The following is a 22,661-nucleotide window of genomic DNA, read 5'->3' on the forward strand; positions in this document are numbered from 1 at the left end:
CATTGCCAAGAGCCGATTTGACAAACCATAGCAACAAAACAATTCATATAAACATGACAGTAGAAAAACCACAAATTAGTACAATGAGTGTTTACCAAAACAAAAAGTTACAAAAGTGCACTTCGTATTCTCAGACGCCGCGAGAGACCTACTGATCGACGTAAAAGGCAAATTTCAACTTCCTTAGCACGTTTACTACTACGAACGGAACATAATCGCATGTTAATTTGTTTTCGTTTATTTTTTTCGTCATGATTTTTTATATGTTTTAATACTTTTATTTGTACCTTGAAGCAAACATGTATAGAAATATGACTTTGATAAAACCTGTAAGATGTAAACTTATTTTTTTAGTAAATAAAACATTAGTTCTTCCTCTCTGTTGTTTAATAAATATTCATTGTAAAAAAAGTGATTAATTGTCGAATGCAAATTTCTTATTTGTAAAACAAGCTCTTCAGAACATCGAACTTTAGCAAACTGTCGTCCTCAAATTAAACATTTTGGGTTGTTTCAATGACATTTCGCCCCAACAACGTGATTGCATGAAAGTAGTCAGATTATAGTTTATTTTGGCATGTGTTTTTATATCTGTGCACGTGCGGCAGTTTTTCATGCATCAATATCAGTTGTAAACCCCATAGAACAATAACATACTATCGCATGAAATTTCTGCGATATATATGAAATCCTAAAACGTCACTAAAATCGCAAAAAACTTGTTGACGCTCCAAAAATACATTGCTCGAAAGTAAATGTTACTACCAATGCTTCGGTCAACTATAGTAAATAGAGTAAAAGAAGATCAGATTAATCTTGTTGATCTTCTACTGCAGTAAACGGAGTCGAAGTCATACGGAAACAATATTGAGTGTGTGCTAAAATAGTTTTTAATTGAAACAATATTGAGTGGTGTTAATTGCTTAGGTCCTTCCCGTCTTACAAGAGCGAGTTATAATAGCGTACTTTTCAAACGATATTACACCGAAACCACCAGTGTTTGGCACCCTTTTATTTTGGACTCGTTTGTTTCGTTTAGAATTTTTTGTCTGCACCACAAAATAACGATCACAATAAAATTTTCTTGGCTTCTAAAAATGTTACCAATAAGTGGAAATTAGTGTCGCGAAATTTTACCCGTCATTTGTCACCAAAGGTTTTTGAAGTAGAAGTAGGTCAGTTACGTATACAGCTTGAAATGTTACCGTCACAAAATGATCACATTGAACGCCACAAGGCATCTGAGACGGGGCATTTCATATTTGCGTTAAAAATAATGAAAGTTGAAACTCCCAAAAGTAGCAGCTTTTGCTGCCGTTTTGCGGTGTTACAGTTTCAAAACACATCGGTCCGTTATTAAATTTACCATACAACATGGTGTGTTATTATATTAATCAACATTATAATCATTTCATCGGGTATTGTGGCGTATTTTGCGGGCTAAAATGGAGAATTCAACGGGCTAAATATATTTTAGCCCGCTGCCGTGGACCAATCAGAAACAAGAAAATAACGAATCCAGCCAATCAGAACTGAAAACCATTCAACTGTTCGCGCCGTTTTCTTGCTGACTGGCAAAAGCTGGCATCACTTCAAGCTCCTTGAGTCGAGACGCTTCTATCTGCAATTGCAAACTGTTTTTTTAAGCTTTATAACGACAAAATTGTTGAAGGACTGAACGGGGAAGCAAATTCTCAGTCTTCTCAGCTAGCTAGATGAAGAAGAATTACAGAAACTTAAAGAAGAATCCAGGCGGCGAAGTAAATGTAAGTTTGTCTTCGTTTCTTCGTCGAGCGAAACTCGCTCAGTTGAATTTCAGGCATATTCCAAACTACCAGTTCAGTTAACAGCACAATTTATTTAAACACTTCTAAATGGCGAGTATTTCTTTGCTGCCGATAGAATTTTGTAATTTCCTTTTCAAGCAAAGATTGTTTTGAGTAATTTTGCGGTTCAGTTTCTGCCGAGTTTTGTAAACTTTTAAAGCTGGTTTACAATCAGAAATAAACGCCGGCTCGCAAGTCGGCAGTGTTCACGATATCGCTTACTGTTTTTGATTCCTTAACTAAATGCCCTCTGAAATGATTATGATAGTAATAGAGTTGATGTTCTTGGGCGTAAATATGTTGTTGGCCCTTCTCAGAGCTCATTTTAGCCCTCGCCTGCGGCTCCGGCTAAAATGAGCCTGAGTCGGGCCAAAAACATATTTACGCCCGCGAACATCAACTCTATTGTTATAATAACGAGGTTCTCATAGCTCCGATGGAAAATATGACATCAATTGATGGGTAAGCTTTAAAAAAGTCATGTCTCTTGCGCCATGACGTGTTCCAGCAAGTGTCCACTTAAGTCCACTATAGATAATGAGCCCCTGTAGATTTAAGGCAGTAAATTTACTGTTCACGAGTGCTGTGTTGACATCCGATGACGTTATTTGTAAATTTACTTTCTATAAATGCTGTGTACATCCACTGTTGTTACTTGACCATAGCAACCGATCTCGCGCAAAACACGAAACTATCAAACTGTTGTAATTTTAACATCCTGTGCGAAGCGTTCACAAAACCACTGAAGAACATTGTTTTCGCCACAAATTGTCAGTAACATAACACAATTTATTACTTTTTAAGCAAATGAAAGATCTTCGCAGTAATGTACTCAACTTAAGCAGTTGAGAAAAGCAAGCCTAAAAAAAATTCAGGCTTGAACGGGAATCGAACCCATGACCTCTGCGATACTAGTGCAGCGCTCTAACCAACTGAGCAATCAAGCCAACGGGGCGCTGATCGCTTGTGAGTTTGTAATATACCCGTGGATGGAGAAGATATGAAATGAATCTTGTTTAGAAATGTACGATACAATGAGTGGCTTCAGTCTATTCAAATTACAAGAAAAACTACATTGCAAATCAATGCTAGTCCCCTCTGCAAAGGTTTGTGTCAACTTGCAAACAGCAAGAAGTTAGGGGGGAGAGGGTGGACGGCACTAGCCCCCAAACCCTTATCATCAGACCACACCGCAAATTTGAAGTAAAAGGAGTAATTAATTTGAAGTTTCACCTCGACCAGAACTTCTATTTAGCCCCAAATCACTCACAACGCTACAATAACTTCATCTTAGGTGATCCAGTGTGGCAGGAGTGTTTGTCACGTGATTAACCCCAAGCCTTTACTGCAGCCCTAACCTTGAATCTAACCCTAGCCCCACACTGTAAAAATTGACTAGTTAAAATAACCAATTAAAATTGTTGCCATATGCATCTGAGAGAACCCATTCTTTTTAGTCATTTTGACCAGTTTAAAATGTTTAAAATAACTAGATTTTTTGTTTGAAACAACTAATTAATGAAGTTGAAATAACTAACAACAGGGTTAGTTTTACCTTTTTTACGTCGTTTTACTCAAATAATTATGTTGTTTTAACCAATAAAAATGAGTTAACCAATTTAGTCAAAATACCAGTATCTGTTAAAATACTAAATAACCACATTCAACCATAAGTCCGTGCGACCTAAAAAAAATAGTAAAAATGACCAAAATTAGAAAAAAAAGCAGCGTGAAATGCAGGCCCAAAAATTTTCATGGATCGCTGTAACTCTGAAAGAAGCGGGGTGACACATAGATGTGGAAACGACTAGTGATCTGCCGCGCAGCCGCGGACCCCCCGGCCCCGAGCAAAATGGCCCGGCGACTGTGCAGGAGGAGAGAAAAAACCGGGCGAGAAAGACGGAGGTGGCGGGAGGGAGAGAAAAAAGTTGCGCGGGGTTACCGGGGATAGGCCGAGGGTCGGACCGCCAGAGAGAAAACCATAAAGAAAGAGGAGGGGTCAATGATGAGATGATGGGAGTAGGTAGAGGGGGAGTGGGAGGTCCCCAGGGGTCGGTCGCAGGGGTGGGGGGGGGGCGGGGACTGTGGTCGGGTCGCCGGGAGGGGGGGGGTGATGCGATAGGCGAGAGACGGGGCGATGCGATGGGAGGTTTTTCGTGTACCGTGAAGGTGGACCCCGGGGGATGTCGCGAGTATTTCACCGTGGGGCCTCCCTACCCTGTCCCCCACCTCAGTACAGGCCGTTTAGAATAGCTACAGTTAAACACTCAGGTTTTTTATCTTTAAGAATGGTTAAAATGACTATGTTATTAGTTGCGACATTTTAATAGTTTTTAACTAGTCCTTTTTACAGTGCAACAACTATACTCTTACCCTAACCCATACGTTTTAACCATGCAAACCCAATGCAGACATTGTTCCAGGTTAATGATAGCCCCAGCTTTCCCACCATGGTGTCTAAAGCTTTGGTCACCTGATCCTTTATTGTTCTCTTTAAATGCATTGTAACCTCAGATCCTACACATGTCATTTCCATATACACCAAAAATGTAGGTGTGATACCTTATTCTTACTTATTTTCGCGAGTACAAATTTTCGCGATTTCAAAATAACCGCGAAATTTAATACGCGCGAAAAAAAACATTGCGCGAAATTTCAGCACGCAAAAATAAACATTTTAAATGTTTGGAACTGCAACTAATTATGCTTGAAAATAATTATCTTTACGCCTTGTTTTCGACCGACACCCTTCCTTTGATTACTGTTTTCTTCAGCTGGTAAATCGGCCAAAACCTTTTAAGTACAGTCACCAAAGTTTCCCTGTTTGCAGGCCCCTTTTAGTTTCATTGAACATATACCTTTGTGTATTTCCAGTAGTTCCTAAGTCTTTGACGACTAAGCCATAAAACACTGACAAAATCGCGAAATTTAATACACTTTTGCTCTAATTTTTCTTGCAATCGCGAAAATTAATATTCGCGAAATTCGACTCCCGAATTTTCGCGAAATTAAGTACGCGCGAAAATTAGTAAGAATAAGGTAATACACACTCTTGTTTGCTTTTATTACAAATGAAATTTGAAATGTAACTGTAGGCAGGTATATCACAACAAACCACGATAAGCTTTGCTAATACGATGAGATGATTTTGCAACAAGAAACTTCAAGCAGTCTAAAACCGTGCGGTTAATGCTTGACCACCTCTTTCAGTTCTTTGGCTAGAAAGGCACGGCGCCGCACAGTAAAAAAATCTTCAGAAAAGCAGTCACTTGAGAAACACAAATCGTGTTTGCGTGAGTCACGGAGTGTGCGTGACATGAATTTCCTTCACTGCGTGCCTGATAAATTCCTGCTTACGCACGCAAATATTTATTTTGTTCCGAATGTTCAATAAAATAAACCCAAACCAGTTCATGAATGGCAATAAAAAGAAGTCCATTTCACGCCAAAATAAAGAGTAGACTAAGGCCATCCCGTTGTATTTCTTCGTTTAGCGTTGTCCGACGAGCTTCTGCAAGTAAGGTTATCAAGCAGGTAATTCCCCTGGCCCGATGACGTAATTCCGTGCCTTGACACATTCTTGACGAGCTTGCAATTTTCGTTTCGATTCTCAAATTAAACTCAAAACAAAAATCGGAATATCCAGAAAACAAGTCGTTCCGTTAAATGTTCCCGGTTCACGTTCCGGCTAAATTGTACGACTTGTACTCGCTCCGAGCCAAACGCTTGATTAACACAAAAATAAATATTTCACACAAACAGAGCGCAGAGTATTCGCAAATATTTTTAAAATAGGTGAATGATTATTTATAGCTACTGGCGAGCGATCGCGTGGCATGAGTCTGACGTAGTGGTACTTTTAAACAACTTGGACATGTCCAAACGGTCTTTGGTTTCGCTATGCGATTACTCAGTCCTCTCTTCTAGTAAAACACTCGAATGACACAAAATATACATTTCACTCTAAACAGAGAGCAGAGTGTTCATGTTAAACGAGTGATCGCTGGTAAACATCAAACCTTGCGTGACCGTGACCGGTTGGGCCGCGTGGGTCTGGAACGATTTACCGGCAAAACGACAAACGACAAAACGCCAACCAGATTAGGAACCGGCTTCTCACGGTTAATTACCACTTTAAGTTAAATACTTATCCAATAGTATTTCGAACTGAGCTTAACTATATCAATATTATTTTCATGGAATATCTTTCTACAAATTTAGAATTCAGTTAATCTTGAAATAACAATTTTCTAGAAGGTAGTTGTATAGGTATTTCATTTGTCCTTTAGAAATACTTCTTCTGAGTGTGAAACGATTTCTTTTAAACTGTAGATCATGAAAGAACGCAATATCATTATTAGAATTTTCACCACTTAAACCTGTCAATCTGAGCGGTCAAAGTACAGAATATATCATAACGCGTCTCAAAATATTATTGTACTTTCAGTGATTGTCCGTTTAGTTCCCGGGGTTAAGCTACAACGGATCATCAACGGACTGAAATGACTTTCAAAAGCTTCTCTGTCAATATCTACAGTAATACAGTTGATAATATGCAAATAAAGTTTTTGTTTCCTCTACTGGAGCACTTGTTTCACAGGTGTCATGTTTCTACCTTGAGCAAGTTTGTCGAAAATTCTTCCTAAGCAATGCAAAAACAGCCAATTTCCAAACAAGCCGCGAAGATAAAGTTGTCTTAACCGCCACCACCACCACCGCCGCAGCCACCGCCACCTCCACAACCCCCGCCACCACCTCCACAACCCCCGCCACCTCCACCTCCATCACCGCCACAACCACCACCATGGCCACCTCCACAGCCCCCACCAGCACAGGCACCACCTCCATCACCTGCTCCGACACATCCTCCTCCACTTTCGCCTGCAACGCATCCTCCTCCACCTCCGTCCGCACCACCAGCAACGCCATCTCCCATTCCATCAAAAGCATCACAATTGTTAACCTCACATCCTGGACCTTCATTCGTATCACATGTCAAGTCGTTGTTTAAGTCGTAGCAAGGATCTTCACCGTCGCCTTCACCAGCATGGAAATCGTTGCCAAACCTTTTCTTCAGATAAATATTGGTTGGTACTGTGGTACTCAAATAACCCGCCATGAAAAACGTGGGTGAGATATGTCTGGAGGCAGACAGTTGAGATGACGGCCAGGACTCCCTAGATGGTGCTGGTTTGTAAGGCATGCATAGAAGGTACAGGATAGACACCGAAAATGCTAAGGCAAGAATTTCCGGGATGTCTTGTGCACCCGGCGAAATAACGATCTTATTTTGCTGCAAATCCAAGCAAATGATTGTGTCAGAGTCAAATTTTATCAAGAGCAATCCGCCTTTGGATTTACACACAGCACACCAGCCGCGTTTACCAGAGAGCCTGTAGATTCTTATCTTGAGAAAATGCTTCTTGGGTTGATTCTGACGAGCCACTGATTCTTGCTGCCATTTACCGATGCAGAGCGCCCAGTCGGTCCTACCGCAAATCAACATGGCTCTTTCGCCCTCCATTTGATTCAGGGTGGCGCTTCTCTTCTGGTCTTGAACAGCGAAACTCTCTGGAAGAGAACCTGGACTCACAGTGTGGGCTGATGCGACAACTTTGTCATAGACACTGATTATTTCCACAGCAGATAACATGGCAGATGAAGAGTGGATGACCCGGCACCTGAACGCTTCATTCTCCCTGCAGTCAAACACTGTGTGAGTTGACGATTCACAAGGCAGGAAAGGTTTTCCAAAATCACTCGGAGAGAGCATCAGCTGTGGGGAGTCCAAAACTTCTGCCAGGTGATTATAAGCCGTAAAGTTATTTTTAGGTTGCACCATGAAGCTGTATTTAGTGATAGTTGGATGACTTATTTTGACTGTCACATTCACCTTGAATTGTCCCTGGTTGAGGGGAACAGAGAGTTTAACTGGTTGTTGAGGAACGGCGTCATCAAATGGAATGGTCATGAAACAGGGCAGGAAACGCACGTCAGCATCTGCTATCAACGTTTTGGAAAACAACTTCTTTCTGTACAGACGCAGTTTGAGGGTGTGTTTGTTCTCATTGTCAAACGTAAACTGCCTCGGCCAAACATTCTTAACGGGTTTTTCCCCTTTGAAATGTTGCGAGAAGAGAGCTTTTCCCCTCATGTTCTCGAGACGAATTATGAAGCGTTTCTTCCTATCCAGATTTACCGCTTCAATCTTTTGAATCTCCACGGGATATTCTGAACGTGCCAGTGGAGCGTAGAGCCACTTGGGTCTTGTTGGGGTAGGATCAGGTGGGCATCCCCTGTACATGGCCCCCGGTTTGGCAAAACGTTGCCCCGAAGCCTCCCACACAGATCTCGTCTTCATTTCAGAATCGTACTGCTTTGATCCCGGAGTGCGGTCTGTCGCATTATCGTCGTGATTCAACGTATTCCCTAACAGTTCTGTTGTCTTTTGCTTGTAGTTTAGAGGATGAAGCTGATGAGCGTGCCAGATGAGGTCGATATCATAACAAGGAACCATGAACACCTCTGGATGCTGTCTTGTTAGCTGAAGATGATTTTCATAGCGCTCCACTGCCTTCTTCAAAAACTCCTCATCATCATAATGCGGTAAAGACACTTGGTAGTAGAACTTGGACTGGCGGTAACAAGCTTCCTCCAGGTTGTACTGAATCCTGGACTTGTACTGTGTCACCACAGCTGGAGGTTCTGTTAGGTCAACATCAAATGGATCCATTGGATACATTCTTCTCCACACTCTTTTTGCTTCTTCCAGGCCTTCTTCTCTCTGGTTACTGTTTAAAGGTACGTGGTCTATCAGTTTCGAAACGACATTTACACAGTCTTTCTCGTAGTAATGCGGTGCCAACATATGTACATGCCAGACCCAAGCGATGTCTAGTGGGGCAGCTAGAATCCCTGAAGATTTTGTTCTCTCGACTTTTGGCCTCTTTTCACCTTCCTTGGAAGCTAGTGGTAGCCAGAGAGTTTCATATCGTCTGATAGCATTCTTTAGAACAGGGCCAGTGTAAAGAGTGGGATATTCGTCCACCAGCTTTAGAAAACTTAGTTCATCTCTAGCTGCCTTGACGAGGTCTATACCAAGCCACTTACAGAACGAATCGTGTGCCATCGCTTTGAGTAAATTTCGCTGAAATGAAAAAAAAAATGGAAAAAAGGGACATGAATTAAGAACGCATTTAACTCTTTCTCTACTCTACCTATGTGGAGATTGATTAGTTTATAAACACAACGGCAAAAGTCAGTTGGTAGACATTGTAGAGCCTTTGTAACTCGTGATGTGATGCGATAAAAACTGCCTTCCTTCTACCCCGCCAGAATAAATATAATAAATACAGTTGTAGACCAAGATGCCTTTGGAGAGAAGGAAAGCGACACTTTCTCGGTTTTCAGTTCACAACGTCACCCATTAGGTAATCGCAATAGCTGTTTTGTGAAGAGATTTAAAGAGATATTCTATGAATATTGATTGACCTTTATTCCGGAGAATAAGAATAAATGGAGTAACCCCGAATGTCCATTTGATCGTGTCGCTTTTCCGATTCCGGAATACATGCAATGTCTTTCAAGCATTATGCTCTGGAGAATTAAGACGTCACTTTCCCAGATCCACTAAAATGGTGTTCAAATGCCCCATCTTATGGTCACATTTGAAGGTTTTTTTTTTTTTTTTTTTTTTTTTTTTTTTTTTTTTTTTTTTTTTTTTTTTTTTTTTTTTTTTTTTTTTTTTTTTTTTTTTTTTTTTTTTTTCCTTAAAGTTGTCTAGCTTTTCGATATCCAACATGATTTGCGATCAGGAGCCAATCAAACGCAAACAAACGTGAAGTGCGACCACTAATCATCCACTAATACCTTTTTAAATGATAAATATATCTATTTAATTAATGGAATTTCTTTCTTATATTGTCAAGGATCAAAATGCTGCAAGTATAATCGGTACTTCACCGTTCGATGAACCGTGAAGTAATCACGGATTTCTGTTTGTTCGCCGACGGACTTAAAACCCGTGGCAAGTCTACCAAAATATCTCCCTCAGACTTGCGCCAAAACTGTACACGGACACACAGACACTATATAATCCCAACTAAGTTCGAGCAGACAAAATTAAATCCAGTGAATAATTAAATAATTGATAAATTTGTAGAATTTTTATCAATCTTCGAAAAAACACACATCTTGCGAAGAAAATACTCTATCGGCGTTGGACATTTATTGCCCTATAGACACCTGCAAGAAGTGTTGAGAAATACTGATTGCTGATATAAAAGGGGAAAACACGTGCTGCAAGCATCTAAAGCGTTGCGTGACCCATCGAGTGAAATAACATAGAACGTATGCAAATTTTTTGTCTAGACAAAAGCCCATTTTTATTCCAAATAAACAACGAAGCATATCACTGAAAGCTTTTCCAACTAGTGCTACATGGTTGCTTCATTCTCGTTTGATAACAGTTAAGATCAATAAAGGCCACTGTATGGTTCACAAATTAAATAGCAAGAAAAGAGTTGTACTAATATCTTTGTCGCGGTTTGCTTCACCACATTATCGACGCCTGGGTTGTATCTGCATGCAAACACGAACAATTTATATTTCCGAAAAATTCGCTTTACTAGTTTAAACACAATTATCGAATTGAAACCGACATCTTTAACCCTTTTTCAATACATAGATACAGCAATTTCAGTTTTCGAAGACCGAACAACATTATAATGGTCTATAATCTTATTAAATTCGCCGTATTATTAAATTTGTGACAATGAAAACATTTTAAAACTGTGTATTTGAAACATAACAACCCTGATAACATTCGAGTACATTTTGCACACTTTACGATCTGAATGAATGTAAGCTAACGCACAAATTCAAATACACCAAACAGATTTCGAAGTTTATGCCATGGAGTACTTAAAAACGGAAGATAGGAACGTGCTTTTGTCTGTTGTGACTTGACTCGAAGCGCGACTGGACCCTTGCATTAATTTTCTCTGTGTGAAAATTTGATTGTGGGTTTAGACGTGATATCCCTTTACGCTACCTTTGCTTACCTGATTACATGCTAAAAGATCCCAGCGTTCAAGAATTTTACTCCATTGACAGGAGTCAAGTTATTACTGCAGGCAAAATTTTTGTTTTGAAACCACTTTGCTCTCGAGCTTGGTAACCGTTCATGATTGTGACAGCTGTTGGCCTGGGTTCCACTTTAGTAAAAATGGCGGCAGGTTCGAGTCTGCATAGATTGATGAAATCTGCTTTATATCGAGATTTTCTTCAGATCCACATTTTATGGAGGGAGAGCTTACGAATGAGTTTTAAACTGGTGAAAGGCGTAGGAAAAAAATGTGTGCATAGGAAATCAATGCGACTGTTGGCCTGGGTTCCACTTTAGTAAAAATGGCGGCAGGTTCGAGTCTGCATAGATTGATGAAATCTGCAAACATGAAGTTCTGACTACACTCTTTTTATAAGAAGCGTAAAATTTGGCTGAGCCTTATTTTAGCCCATACATTTTCTTAAAGTTTGAGGCAAATCTTAGCCTCAACGTTCTTATAAAAATGGTTCTTATAAGAAAAGGTGTAATTATGACGGTAGGAAGTAAGGAAACTGTTTACGAAAATGAATAGTGGAATAATAAATCCCTTATACGTATGTAATTATTTTCAAACGCTTGTAACTATAATGTTATAAAACATTTCTCGGTAAAAGTATAATTCAGTTATTGTTTTAGAAAACAAAAATATTTTATGATATCAACGTTAGTCGTATAAGGTGTCTGCATGGTCAAAGGAAACATTTCTATAGAATAATAAACCCTGAATAAACGATCAAGCACGAGGTTTATGGCATAAAAAATACTTAATATCATTACTTTTTTCGCCAGCTACCATTAAACTGTTTTGTTGCATATTCAATTTAGATACAATGGATCGCTAGCGATATAAAACAGATTTTAAAAAGCTTCTCTTACAAATCTTCTAAAATGCAATTGATAACCTGATAATAAAGTTTTCATTTTCTCTACTGGAAAACACATGTGCTCGAAATTCCATGCCTTTAAAGGTGATTTCCAGTCCGTACTGCGCAGACTCGGGGTTGTTTTCGTTTTTGTTTTGAATTCGTTGAAACGTCACACTTCGGTGACAGCATACATGAAGTCTTTTAGTCCGCCATTACAGTTCGTTTCGTTCAAGAATTTTAGATGAGCTGAAACGTCGGTTTGAAATAGCGTCAAGGTTCTTCTACTCGTTATTATTTGTTCTGCAAGGATATCTGGCGTTAATAATGAAGAAAAAGGTAAGTTTGTCGCGGAATTTTTAGTTTTGCTTCCTTCGTGTGAGGCTCACATAAACATTGTAGCCGAGATTGCGCAGTACGGACTGGAATGCATCTTTAACTTGAGGTATTTTCTGAAGCTCCCGACAAGCAAACTATAAATTGCCAATCCTCAAACAAACCGTGAAGTAAAAGTCTGTCTTATTCACCACCGCAACCACCACAGTAGTATACGTATGGCTGCACTCGCATTTATCATACAGCAAATGCGAGAAGGTTGTCGTATAAGGCACGAAAGTGCACGCGACAAGACCGAAAGATGGTTTGGGTATTCTCTTGAATTTTGCATATTGGCCCAAAGGAAATGTACAATTGTGTATTTTTGCACGTGAAGATTTTGTTTTTCCACCACAAGAGGCCTTTTTCTGTACCTTTACTTTTACTTTCGTATGTCTTTGAGTTTTGAAAATTCTTCTAAAATTCAGCGTGGCTAAAATTATCTTATTCCACATGTTTGAAGAGAAAGAAAACGTGCAAATTCGCGTTTGTCATGTCGACATCGTATTAGTATTCAGCACGTGCAGTAGCTCTCTACTTCTACCCATATTACCTTACGGTCTTGTCGTGTGCACTGTTGTGATTTTTTCCGACAACCTTTCTCGAATTAGCTGTATACACCTAATTGAAGAAACATTGACCCATGAAAAAACATTAACCATGACAAATACGACGCAATAGTATTTTGGGTATATAGCCTTAGTAAGCTTTATAATATTCCTTTCATTGATAATCAAGATATTTTCTTTCTTTCAGAACCTTTAAAGCATGATTTATCCAACTTGTCTTATTATCATGTCTAGTCTGTCAAAGACGATGATTATATTATTCCGATTTCCCAGTAAACATTTGGGTCGCATCGTTCATGGTTTATTTTTTTTAATGGGTCAAAGATTCTTCAATCAGGTATATACTCCATTTCTACTGCTGGAAACACATTCGTTTCTCAATAAATTAAGAAAACATCTTGCTAACACTCCTTCCACACGCCGTTAATGGGGCAAACAAACAAGCATATTTGAATATTTTCTTGGCAAATGTTTAACTTTGCTTTGTGGCAGAGCTTGCCTCGTGGTTAAAAAACTTATAAAATGTAACATAACACACCTTGATTGATTATACCGTGTGTTGCTCTCAAGAAACTTTTTTCTGATCGGTGAAATTGGGCCTTTAGTTACATTGCTTATCAAAAGCTACTCTTACAGTGTATTGTTAAAATCCATTTATAATCTGTTAATAAAATTTTCATTTTCTCTACTGGACAAAACTTGTCTTACATGCGCCATGCCTTTAGATTGAGATAGTGAACTCGGAAATGCTTGTCAAGAAAATTATAAACAGCAAATCTTCAAACAATCCGTGAGGTGACATTTTGTCTCAACCACCGCAACCACCTCCATCACCACCACCGCCATCACCACCACCTCCATCACCACCACCGCCATCACCACCACCGCCATCACCACCACAACCTCCTCCACAACCACCACCTGCACATTCGCCTCCATCTCCATCACCGCCATCACCACCACTACCTGCACAACCCCCGCCAGTTTCACCACCAACACATCCACCTCCTCCCGCACCACCAGCAACGCCATCTCCCATTCCATCAAAAGCATCGCAATTGTTACCCTCACATCCTGGTCCTTCGTTCGTATCACATGCCACGTCGTTGTTTAAGTCGTAGCAAGGATCTTCACCGTCGCCTTCACCAGCATGGAAATCGTTGCCAAACCTTTTCTTCAGATAAATATTGGTTGGTACTGTGGTACTCAAATAACCCGCCATGAAAAACGTGGGTGAGATATGTCTGGAGGCAGACAGTTGAGATGACGGCCAGGACTCCCTAGATGGTGCTGGCTTGTAAGGCATGCATAGAAGGTACAGGATGGACACCGAAAATGCTAGGGCAAGAATTTCCGGGATGTCTTGTGCACCCGGCGAAATAACGATCTTATTTTGCAGCAACTCCAAACGAATGATTGTGTCGGAGTCGAATTTTATCAAAAACAATCCACCTTCCGATTTACGAACAGCACACCAGCCACGTTCACCAGACAGCTTGTAGATCTTTATATTGACAAAATGATGCTTTTTGAATTGACCCTTACCAGGCACTAATTCTTCCTGCCACTTGCCGATGCAGAGCGCCCAGTCGCTCCTCCCACGAATCAACATGGCTCTTTCGCCATCCATTTGATGCAGGGTGACGCTTTTTGTCTGATCTTTTATGGCGATTCTCAATGGAAGTGTGCCTGGACTGACAGTGTGTGCTGATGCAATAACTTTCTCATCATTACTCATTATCTCCACCGCAGATAACATGACAGAGGAAGAGTGGATGACCCGGCACCTGAACGCTTCATTTTTTCTCAAGTCAAGCACGGAGTGAGTTGACGTTTCACAAGGAAGGAAGGGTTTTGCCAAATCACTCGGAGAGAGCATCAGCTGCGGGGAGACTAAAACTTCTGCCACGTGATTACAAGACGTAAAAAAATATTTTGGCTGCACCGTGAAGCTATATTTTGTGATAAATGGACGACTTATTTCCACCGTCACCTTTGCTGTGAATTGTCCCTCGTTGAGGAGAATAGAGAGTGTTACTAGCTGTTGTGGAACGGCGTCATCGAACGGAGGAGCCATAAAACAGGACAGGAAACTCACTTCAGCATCTGCTATCAACTTCTTGGAAAACAACTTCTTTCTGTACAGGCAAAGTTTGAGGGTGTGTTTTTTCTCATTGTCAAATATAATCTTCCTTGGCAAAAGTTTATAAACAGGGATCGTGCCTTTAAAATGTTGCGAAAAAAGTACTGTTCCCTTCATGTTAACGAGACGAATTATAAAGCGTTTCTTCCTATCCAGATTTACAGGTTCAATCTTCTGAATCTCCACGAGATATTCTGAACGTGCTAGTGGAGCGTACAGCCACTTGGGTCTTGGTGGGGAAGGATCAGGTGGGCATCCTCTGTACATCGCCCCAGGTTTGGCAAAACGTCGCCCTGCAGCCACCCACAAAGATCTGGTCTTCACTTCAGAATCGTACAGCTTTGACCCTGGAGTGCGGTCTGTCGCATTATCGTCGTGATTCAACGTCTTCCCCAACCATTCTGTTGTCTTTTGCTTGTAGTTTAGAGGATGAAGCTGATGAGCGTGCCAGATGAGGTCGATATCATAACAAGGAACCATGAATACTTCTGGATGCTGTTTTATAAGCTGAAGATGATACTCATAGCGCTCTACTGCCTTCTTCAAAAATTCCTCATCATAATAATGCGGTAAAGAAACTTGGTAGTAGAACTTGGACTGGCGATAACACGCTTCCTCAAGGTTGTACTGAATTCTGGACTTGTATTCTGTCACCACAGCTGGAGATTCTGTAATGTCAACCTCAAAGGGGTCCACTGGATACATTCTTCTCCACACCCTTCTTGCTTCTTGCAGGCCTTCTTCTCTCTGGCTACTGTTTAAAGGTGCGTGGTCGACCAGATTTGAAACGACATTCATACAGTCTTTCTCGTAGTAATGCGGTGCCAACATGTGCACATGCCAGACCCAGGCGATGTCTAGTGGGGCGGCCAGAACCCCTGAAGATTTTGTTGTCTCCTGGCCTTTCGACCTCGTTTCACCTTGCTTGGATGCAAGCGGTAACCAGAGAGTTTCATATCGTCTGATAGCATTCTTTAGAACAGGACCAGTGTAAAGACTGGGATATTCGTCCACCAGCTTTAGAAAACTTAGTTCATTTCTAGCTGCCTGGATAAGGTCTATGCCAGGCCATCCACAGAATGAACCTTGAGCCATTGCTTTGAAGAGAAGTTGATGTTCTGCAAAACAAACACGCATTTTAATTCTACCTCTACTATGCCAATGTGGGGTTCGATTAGCTATAAATCTAACTGCAAAAGTCTGTTAGTAGACATATTAGAGTCTTAGTAACCTTGATGTCAGGTTAAATCAAGATTTTACGTCGTGTAGTTTGCCAAAAACATAGGAGAATTTACTTAATTCTCGTGATCAACTTTTGTGGAGTTTTGGGCTGCGGAAAGACAGCAGGTTTGACCGATCAGTAAAGTAAAATTGCGTAGACAAAACTAGCAAATGTCTGACAAGTACACAAAACAAGGTAGATAAAAGCGCAACTTTAGATAAATTTGAATTTGGTGAAATCGTGTAGCGTCCTCCTACTCTTCATGTTGCCTCGAAAAACAGTAGGTAAGTTTTTCGCAAGAATGAAGTAGTTTTACCTAGATCGATTTAGTCACCTACTGTATCACCAAAAACGTGAACTCTGGGCAAGACAATCTCGTCCCCAGAGATCGCGATACTTGAGGGATTGGGACCTCTGGGCTAATCTTAAAGCCCGAGTGCAATTCACGTAAGACTTGGCAGGTCATCAATGAAATCACCTCTCGCAAATCCGGCAAATCCGTAATTAATGAACTTGAATGTAATGGAAAGAAAACAAACAATCCAACTGAAATTGCGGAGACCTTTAATACTTTTTTCTCCGAAATCGGCTCTGAATTGTCTAAAGAAATAGAAGATGTAGATGTGAGCTATAAAGAGTTTCTCAATCAAACCAATGAAGAATTTTCTTTTGGAATTATAACTCGATCTCAAGTTCTATTGCACTTAACTAAACTCTGTAGATCTAAAGCTACAGGACTTGATTCTATTTCGGCCAGGCTTCTTAGAGAATGTCCTGACCTAATTGCCAAATCACTCAGTAAAATATTTAACCAGTCTATAGCAACTGGAATTTTTCCGGACGAATGGAAAAATGCCCGAATCACTCCACTCTTTAAAAATGCTGGGAAAAGAACTGACCCATCTAATTATCGACCAATTTCGATTATTCCTGTTGTGGCAAAGGTTTTTGAACGTATAGTTTATGATCAATTGTATAATTATCTTATCGTCAATAACCTCCTATCTAGCCACCAATCTGGTTTCCGTTCACTTCATTCCACTGTCACAGCATTGCTTGAAGCGACTGATAGCTGGTCACTTAATATCGATCGTGGACTTGTCAATGCTGTTGTCTTTCTTGATCTCAAAAAGGCATTTGACACGGTGGACCACAATATATTATTATCAAAACTACAGTTCTATGGTATTAAAGGACCCGCGCATAAATGGTTTTCTTCTTATTTAAACAGTCGCACACAAACCTGTCTAGTAAATTGTAATAAATCATCCGAGAGGTTTCTTCAGTGTGGTGTTCCACAGGGAACTATTTTAGGTCCTCTTTTATTCTTATTGTATATCAATGATCTACCCAACTGTCTATGTCACTCGCAACCGAGAATGTATGCTGACGATACCAGCATTACTTTTGCGAGCAATAGTGTCGAAGAAATAAATGAATGTATAAATTCTGATCTAGAAGAAATTCGATTATGGCTTGCCGCCAATAAACTTACACTAAACTTGACAAAAACGGAATTTTTATTAATTGGATCTAGACAAAGGCTATCTAATCTACCTGAGAATCCCTTAATCAAGATAAATCAAATCCCTGTTGAACAAGTATCCACTACGAAATCTCTCGGCGTATATATTGATCAAAATCTAAATTGGGAATTTCACATAAAGGAAATTTCAAAAAAGATTGCTTCAGGTGTAAGCGCCATCAAACGCATAAGGGATTTTGTTCCACGTGAGATACTTCTCACCGTTTACAATTCATTAATTCAGCCTCATTTCGATTACTGTAGTGTAGTGTGGGGATGCTGTTCAAAGGGACTCTCAGAAACTACAAAAGCTACAGAACCGTGCTGCGCGTATCATAACCTTCTCTAATTATGATAGAAATACTGATGAACTCTTACATAGTTTAAATTGGCACAAACTTGATCATCAAAGGGCCGTGAGTAAATCGATTATGATGTATAATGCTATGAACAACCTGACTCCGAATTATTTGAGTTCTCGGTTTTTCCTGCGTAATGAAGCCTTGACATACAATCTCAGGAATACTGAAGGAAAGCTATCCATACCACAGCCGCGCACTAATTATTGTAAAAGAAGCTTCAGCTACAGCGGGGCTGTGTTATGGAATGGCTTACCGAATGAAATAAAACTATCCATCACACTTAACGAATTTAAGAACAAATTGAAAAATCACAAGTTCGGCTCATTTTGCATTTAAATTATAAATACACGGCGTCCTTGTAAAGCAGGTTTTTGTTTGTTTGTTCTTACTAGTAGTTAGCCTCTCTTAGTTAGTGTAGTTAGTGTTTTTATTCCTTGTTCTATTTTATTATGTATACCTGAATGGAATTTACCGTGTTTTAAATAAAGTATTACCTACCTACCTACCTACCCGCAACAAAGGCGACCGAATCTGATTGGCTGTTGAAAATTTGTTCGTTTCACCACAATCTCCGGCGCCCTCGCACAATCAAACCCAAACCAGGATTTCCTGGTTTCGGTTTTGGATTAGCAAAGATAAGATAAGATAAGATAAGATAAAATTTTATTGAACACTCCTAAAGAGGTTTTTCAGTGAACAATACATGAAGTTGAATAAAATGTAAAATTTAAAATGTGTACCCTAGTTATATATTATAAAAAATAAAAAGAAATAGAAAGAACAATGCAAGAAATAAGAAAAAAAAATAATTTAAAAACTCGCTGAGAAGCTTTGTCTTCAGAGTTTTCTTAAAAATTGTATGACTCTTGCATAGTTTTAAAGTCTTTGTCTAAAGAGTTCCATAGCTTTACTATTCTGTAATAAAATGACTTCTGGCCAGCAGTGGTTTTGCACAGGGGAATATTCAGTTGTTGTGAATTTCTTGTGGTTCTGCTTGATATTTGTTGCCTTTTGACAAATATGTCGGGGCACAGCCCGTCATGCACTTAAATGCGAAAACAGCGTCTCGGAGGTAAAGCTGCTTTTTTACGGGAAGCCACCTCAAATTCTTGAGTGATGGAGTTATATGCTCAAATTTGTATGTACCACTAATTATCCGAGCAGCGAAGTTCTGAACGAGTTGAAGTTTTTGCACATTACAGGCAGTGGTGCTGGACCATACAGTAGAGCAATAGTACAACTTACTGAAAACGAGCGCGTTGATGATAGTCACTAATAGGTCGGAGTTGAATTTCTCGACCGCTGGTCAAGGGAAACGAAGGCTCTGGAAACGAGATTGTGGCAGTGATCGAGTGTCAGCCAAACAGATTTGAACTGAATAAATTATTGCCGTGTTTACATTCAAACGTTTACTGCGGTTTAAATTGACCGAGGTCAAGCCAACTGAACCTAAGTAGATTAGTGCAGTGTTTATACTGCCTCAAATAACCAAAGTTAATTTCTGTTCTCTTGCAATTGCGAGCCAGGCAGATCAGAATGGGGTCGTACTGAAGATGAGTGAATTTCTTGCGCTCCTTGCAATTGAGAGCCATAGAACGGGGGGGGGGGGGGGGTAGTAAGGGAAATACGTCGCGCTCATTCGCGAATATTGTTGCTGTGGATCTTGCCTGGAAAAAACGGAAAACAAATAAATAATCTGTTTTATCCGGATAAAAAAAAGTGTGAGTGGAATGAAGGGGAGACGTAATACGTTGCTTACCTTTCGGTTTGACTGCCGTAATAATTTAAAAATGTGTCCTTATTTTGTTCCATTTTGCTAGAGCACGAAACGTGGCGCAAAGAAAGCCTGAACTCCGCGATTAAAACATGAAACGTGTCAAGGAAACTTGAACTCGCGATAAATCAAAAAAACTTCACCGCAACCGGATGTATCTGTCAATTTGACCTCGGTTACCGAGCTAAACCAAGCCAAACCACTGCATCATTATCGCTTTTACCGTGGTTAAATTTCCTTTGTCTTTTGCCGCATTTACTGAGGTATGAATTGATGTTTACATTGACCAAAAATTTACCTAGGTAAGTAAACTCTTTCACCGCGGTAAAAATCCCAAGTGTAAACACGGCATATGATATGCACACAACGACCGGAAGTCTTTGATTCTAAGAAGTGGTCCGAGTCCGCGGTTCATGGTGCTGACCAAACGAAAAGCGGGCGAGATGCGAAGTGTAGGTCCTAGTCTAACGATTCAAAGACGACTACTCACAAGTTTGCGGTTAAACAAAATATCAGTTTTCTGTTTTAATATCTCATGACGAGTAGGGACCACAGTAAGCTTTCTTGATTAAATCTGTCTTAATTTACTGAATTGTTTTCTGTTTGTCAACAGGACCACTTAAGAAAATAAATCAAAGTGCTGCAAGTTCATTCACTGAACTGTAAAGTAATCACGATCCGACAGCCGGTAAGTTTAATGAAACATCTCACAGTGCACGCTCGCGCTCAGACGTGAGCGATAGGTGTACGTAACACAGACACTCGCTATCTATAATTCCAACAGACAAGACAAGTGTGACAGATATAGCAACTTGGTGAATAATTAAATAATTCATAAACTGTAGACCTTTTGTCAATCTTCGCAAACATCTGGCGAGAAAAATACGCTACCAGTTTGGTTGACCGAAAGGTTTGTGTTGTACATTTGTTACTCTACATACCTGAAGTGTGTAAAAATTGTTGATTAAAGTGCAAAAACCGAATTCCTGGAGTACGTGCGACATCAAGTGTGCGTGCGTTGCGTGACTCAACAAGTGAAATAAGTGTGCAAAATATATGTTCGGCTTAACAAAAAAGATATTTTTATTACAAGTAAAAAAGAAAGTTCGAGACTAAGATTTTTCCGATTAGAACCGTATGGTTGCTTCATTCTCGTTTTGATTGGTAACAGTAGTTCATTGAAGGCCATTGTAGGTTCGATAAAATGGTTCAAAAATATAATGGAAAGAAAGCAGTTAGCTCAGGTTATCGACAACTGCGTGCACTTAAACACGATCTCTTTATATCTCCCAACACAACGCTTTACTAGTCTAATTGCAGTTAACGAAGTGCAATTGCCATCTTTAGTTTGTTAATACATAGATACAGTGAATTCAATTTTGGATGAGCCACTGAAGACAGCATTATAATCTTAATTCAAGACAATGAAAAAAAAATTAAAACTGGGTATTTGAAAGCTATCGAGTACATTTTGCACACTTTACGATCTGAGTAAACATAAGTTATCACATAAATTCAAATACACCAAATTGCCTTGGACGTTAATGCCATGAAGTACGTAAAGGCTGAAGATAGGGACGTGCTTTTGTCTTTTGTGACTTGACGCGAAGCGCGACCAGGCCAATGTCACAATTACATTCAATTTCCCCGTTGGGTGAATAATATTGTTTTATCCTGCACACGTTTTTCAGGGTTCATATGTGATACCCCGGTTTCCTTAGTACCTCAACTTACCTGATTGCTTGCTAAAAGAGCTCGGCGACGAAAAACTTTATATTACTCTATCGACAAGGAATCGAGCAGCATTGGCTGCAATTGTGTTGTTTGAGACCAGCTTGGTAACCGTCCATGATTGTGACAGTTGTTGGCCTGGGTTCAACCTAAGTAATAAATGGCATGCAATGCAAAAGCGATGAAGTTTTATAAGGGGTCTTACATAATTTTGAGGAATGTTGTCAACAACTTAACGTAGACAAAAGTAGCTGACACCTTGTGTATGATAAAGACTGTATAATAAGTTATTTTTATTGTTTGTGTTTGTTTTTTTTAAAATTGCAAAAATTTTTTTTTTAAAATTTTATATTTTATTTTTCTTTAGATTCCCCTATGTTGTCTTAACAAAGATTGCGTTATATTGTAGCGTGACTGCTGATAAACGGTTAAGCTACGCGGGAATTAAAAGCTCAGAGAAAGGTCAAAGGGTCTCTTGTTTACAGCGGCCCTGTATATTATAACAACGAGAAATTTCTGTCTACTAAATCTAATAGATCCCATCACATAAAAATTAGTCTTTTTCGTATACACAATGTGGTCTTCCATTCTAACTGTACGGGAGTTTTGCTCTTGTGTTATATGGGGAGTTTTGATATTGATGGGAAGTAAGATGCTGATAACGATCAACAGGAAACCAAAAAGAATTAGCCATATGACGCGGCAAAGAATTACTGGAATGGGTAAAAAATTAGAATGTTTTCACCGACTAACTGGATTAAATCTAAGTATGAGCAGAGTCACAAAAAGGCTTCCTTTAAGTCTAGGACCCTGTTGAACAAAACCCCATTTATGGACAAAAGCCAAAAATAATGTGGTACGTATGGCCACAGAGAGGCAGGGTATTATTTTTGAATATAAGAATTTATTGGGCTGCAAATATAACCTATCAAGTTTAGATATGCGCCATGACTAGTGGTTCCAGTGTATTTAACTAAATTAAAAGAATATATAAAGAGTTTATATCTGCTGACCATAAAATGTTCTTTGTACATAAAAGGCTGGGATTTTGTATTATGGTCATTAAGCCTATTTACCTTTACGATTTGAATGCATTATAATTGCCAATCCTACGCTTGTCATTTCCATATGTGTCCCCAGCATTGTAGGTATGGGTTTCTTCCAT

At 39.7% G+C, this 22,661-nt stretch overlaps 2 protein-coding genes across 2 annotated transcripts; both read right to left on the bottom strand.

Annotated features, from left to right (window-relative positions):
• Window positions 1–6,522: 6,522 nt before the first annotated feature.
• Window positions 6,523–10,998, bottom strand: LOC144648508 (uncharacterized). Its single transcript, XM_078508040.1, has 2 exons — window positions 10,889–10,998; window positions 6,523–8,973 (listed from the first exon to the last, which is right to left on the bottom strand). The coding sequence occupies exon 2, from the start codon at window positions 8,953–8,955 to the stop codon at window positions 6,523–6,525; it is 2,433 nt and encodes an 810-aa protein (XP_078364166.1). The 5' UTR covers window positions 8,956–8,973; window positions 10,889–10,998.
• Window positions 10,999–13,037: 2,039 nt separating this feature from the next.
• On the bottom strand, window positions 13,038–21,591 carry LOC144650309 (uncharacterized). The gene is made up of 2 exons (XM_078509957.1): window positions 21,500–21,591; window positions 13,038–16,000 (listed from the first exon to the last, which is right to left on the bottom strand). Exon 2 carries the CDS (start codon window positions 15,975–15,977, stop codon window positions 13,548–13,550), a length of 2,430 nt encoding a protein of 809 aa, XP_078366083.1. The 5' UTR covers window positions 15,978–16,000; window positions 21,500–21,591; the 3' UTR covers window positions 13,038–13,547.
• Between the last annotated feature and the right edge of the window lie 1,070 nt (window positions 21,592–22,661).

The sequence above is a fragment of the Oculina patagonica genome, chromosome 4 (assembly GCF_052425735.1).
Source record: "Oculina patagonica isolate OP01 chromosome 4, crgOcupat, whole genome shotgun sequence".
In the NCBI taxonomy this organism is placed as follows: domain Eukaryota; kingdom Metazoa; phylum Cnidaria; class Anthozoa; order Scleractinia; family Oculinidae; genus Oculina; species Oculina patagonica.

Coding starts and splice junctions, on each gene's coding strand:
- LOC144650309 (XM_078509957.1), bottom strand. CDS start 15,977: ATGGCTCAAGGTTCATTCTGTGGATGGCCTGGCATAGACCTTATCCAG.
- LOC144648508 (XM_078508040.1), bottom strand. CDS start 8,955: ATGGCACACGATTCGTTCTGTAAGTGGCTTGGTATAGACCTCGTCAAG.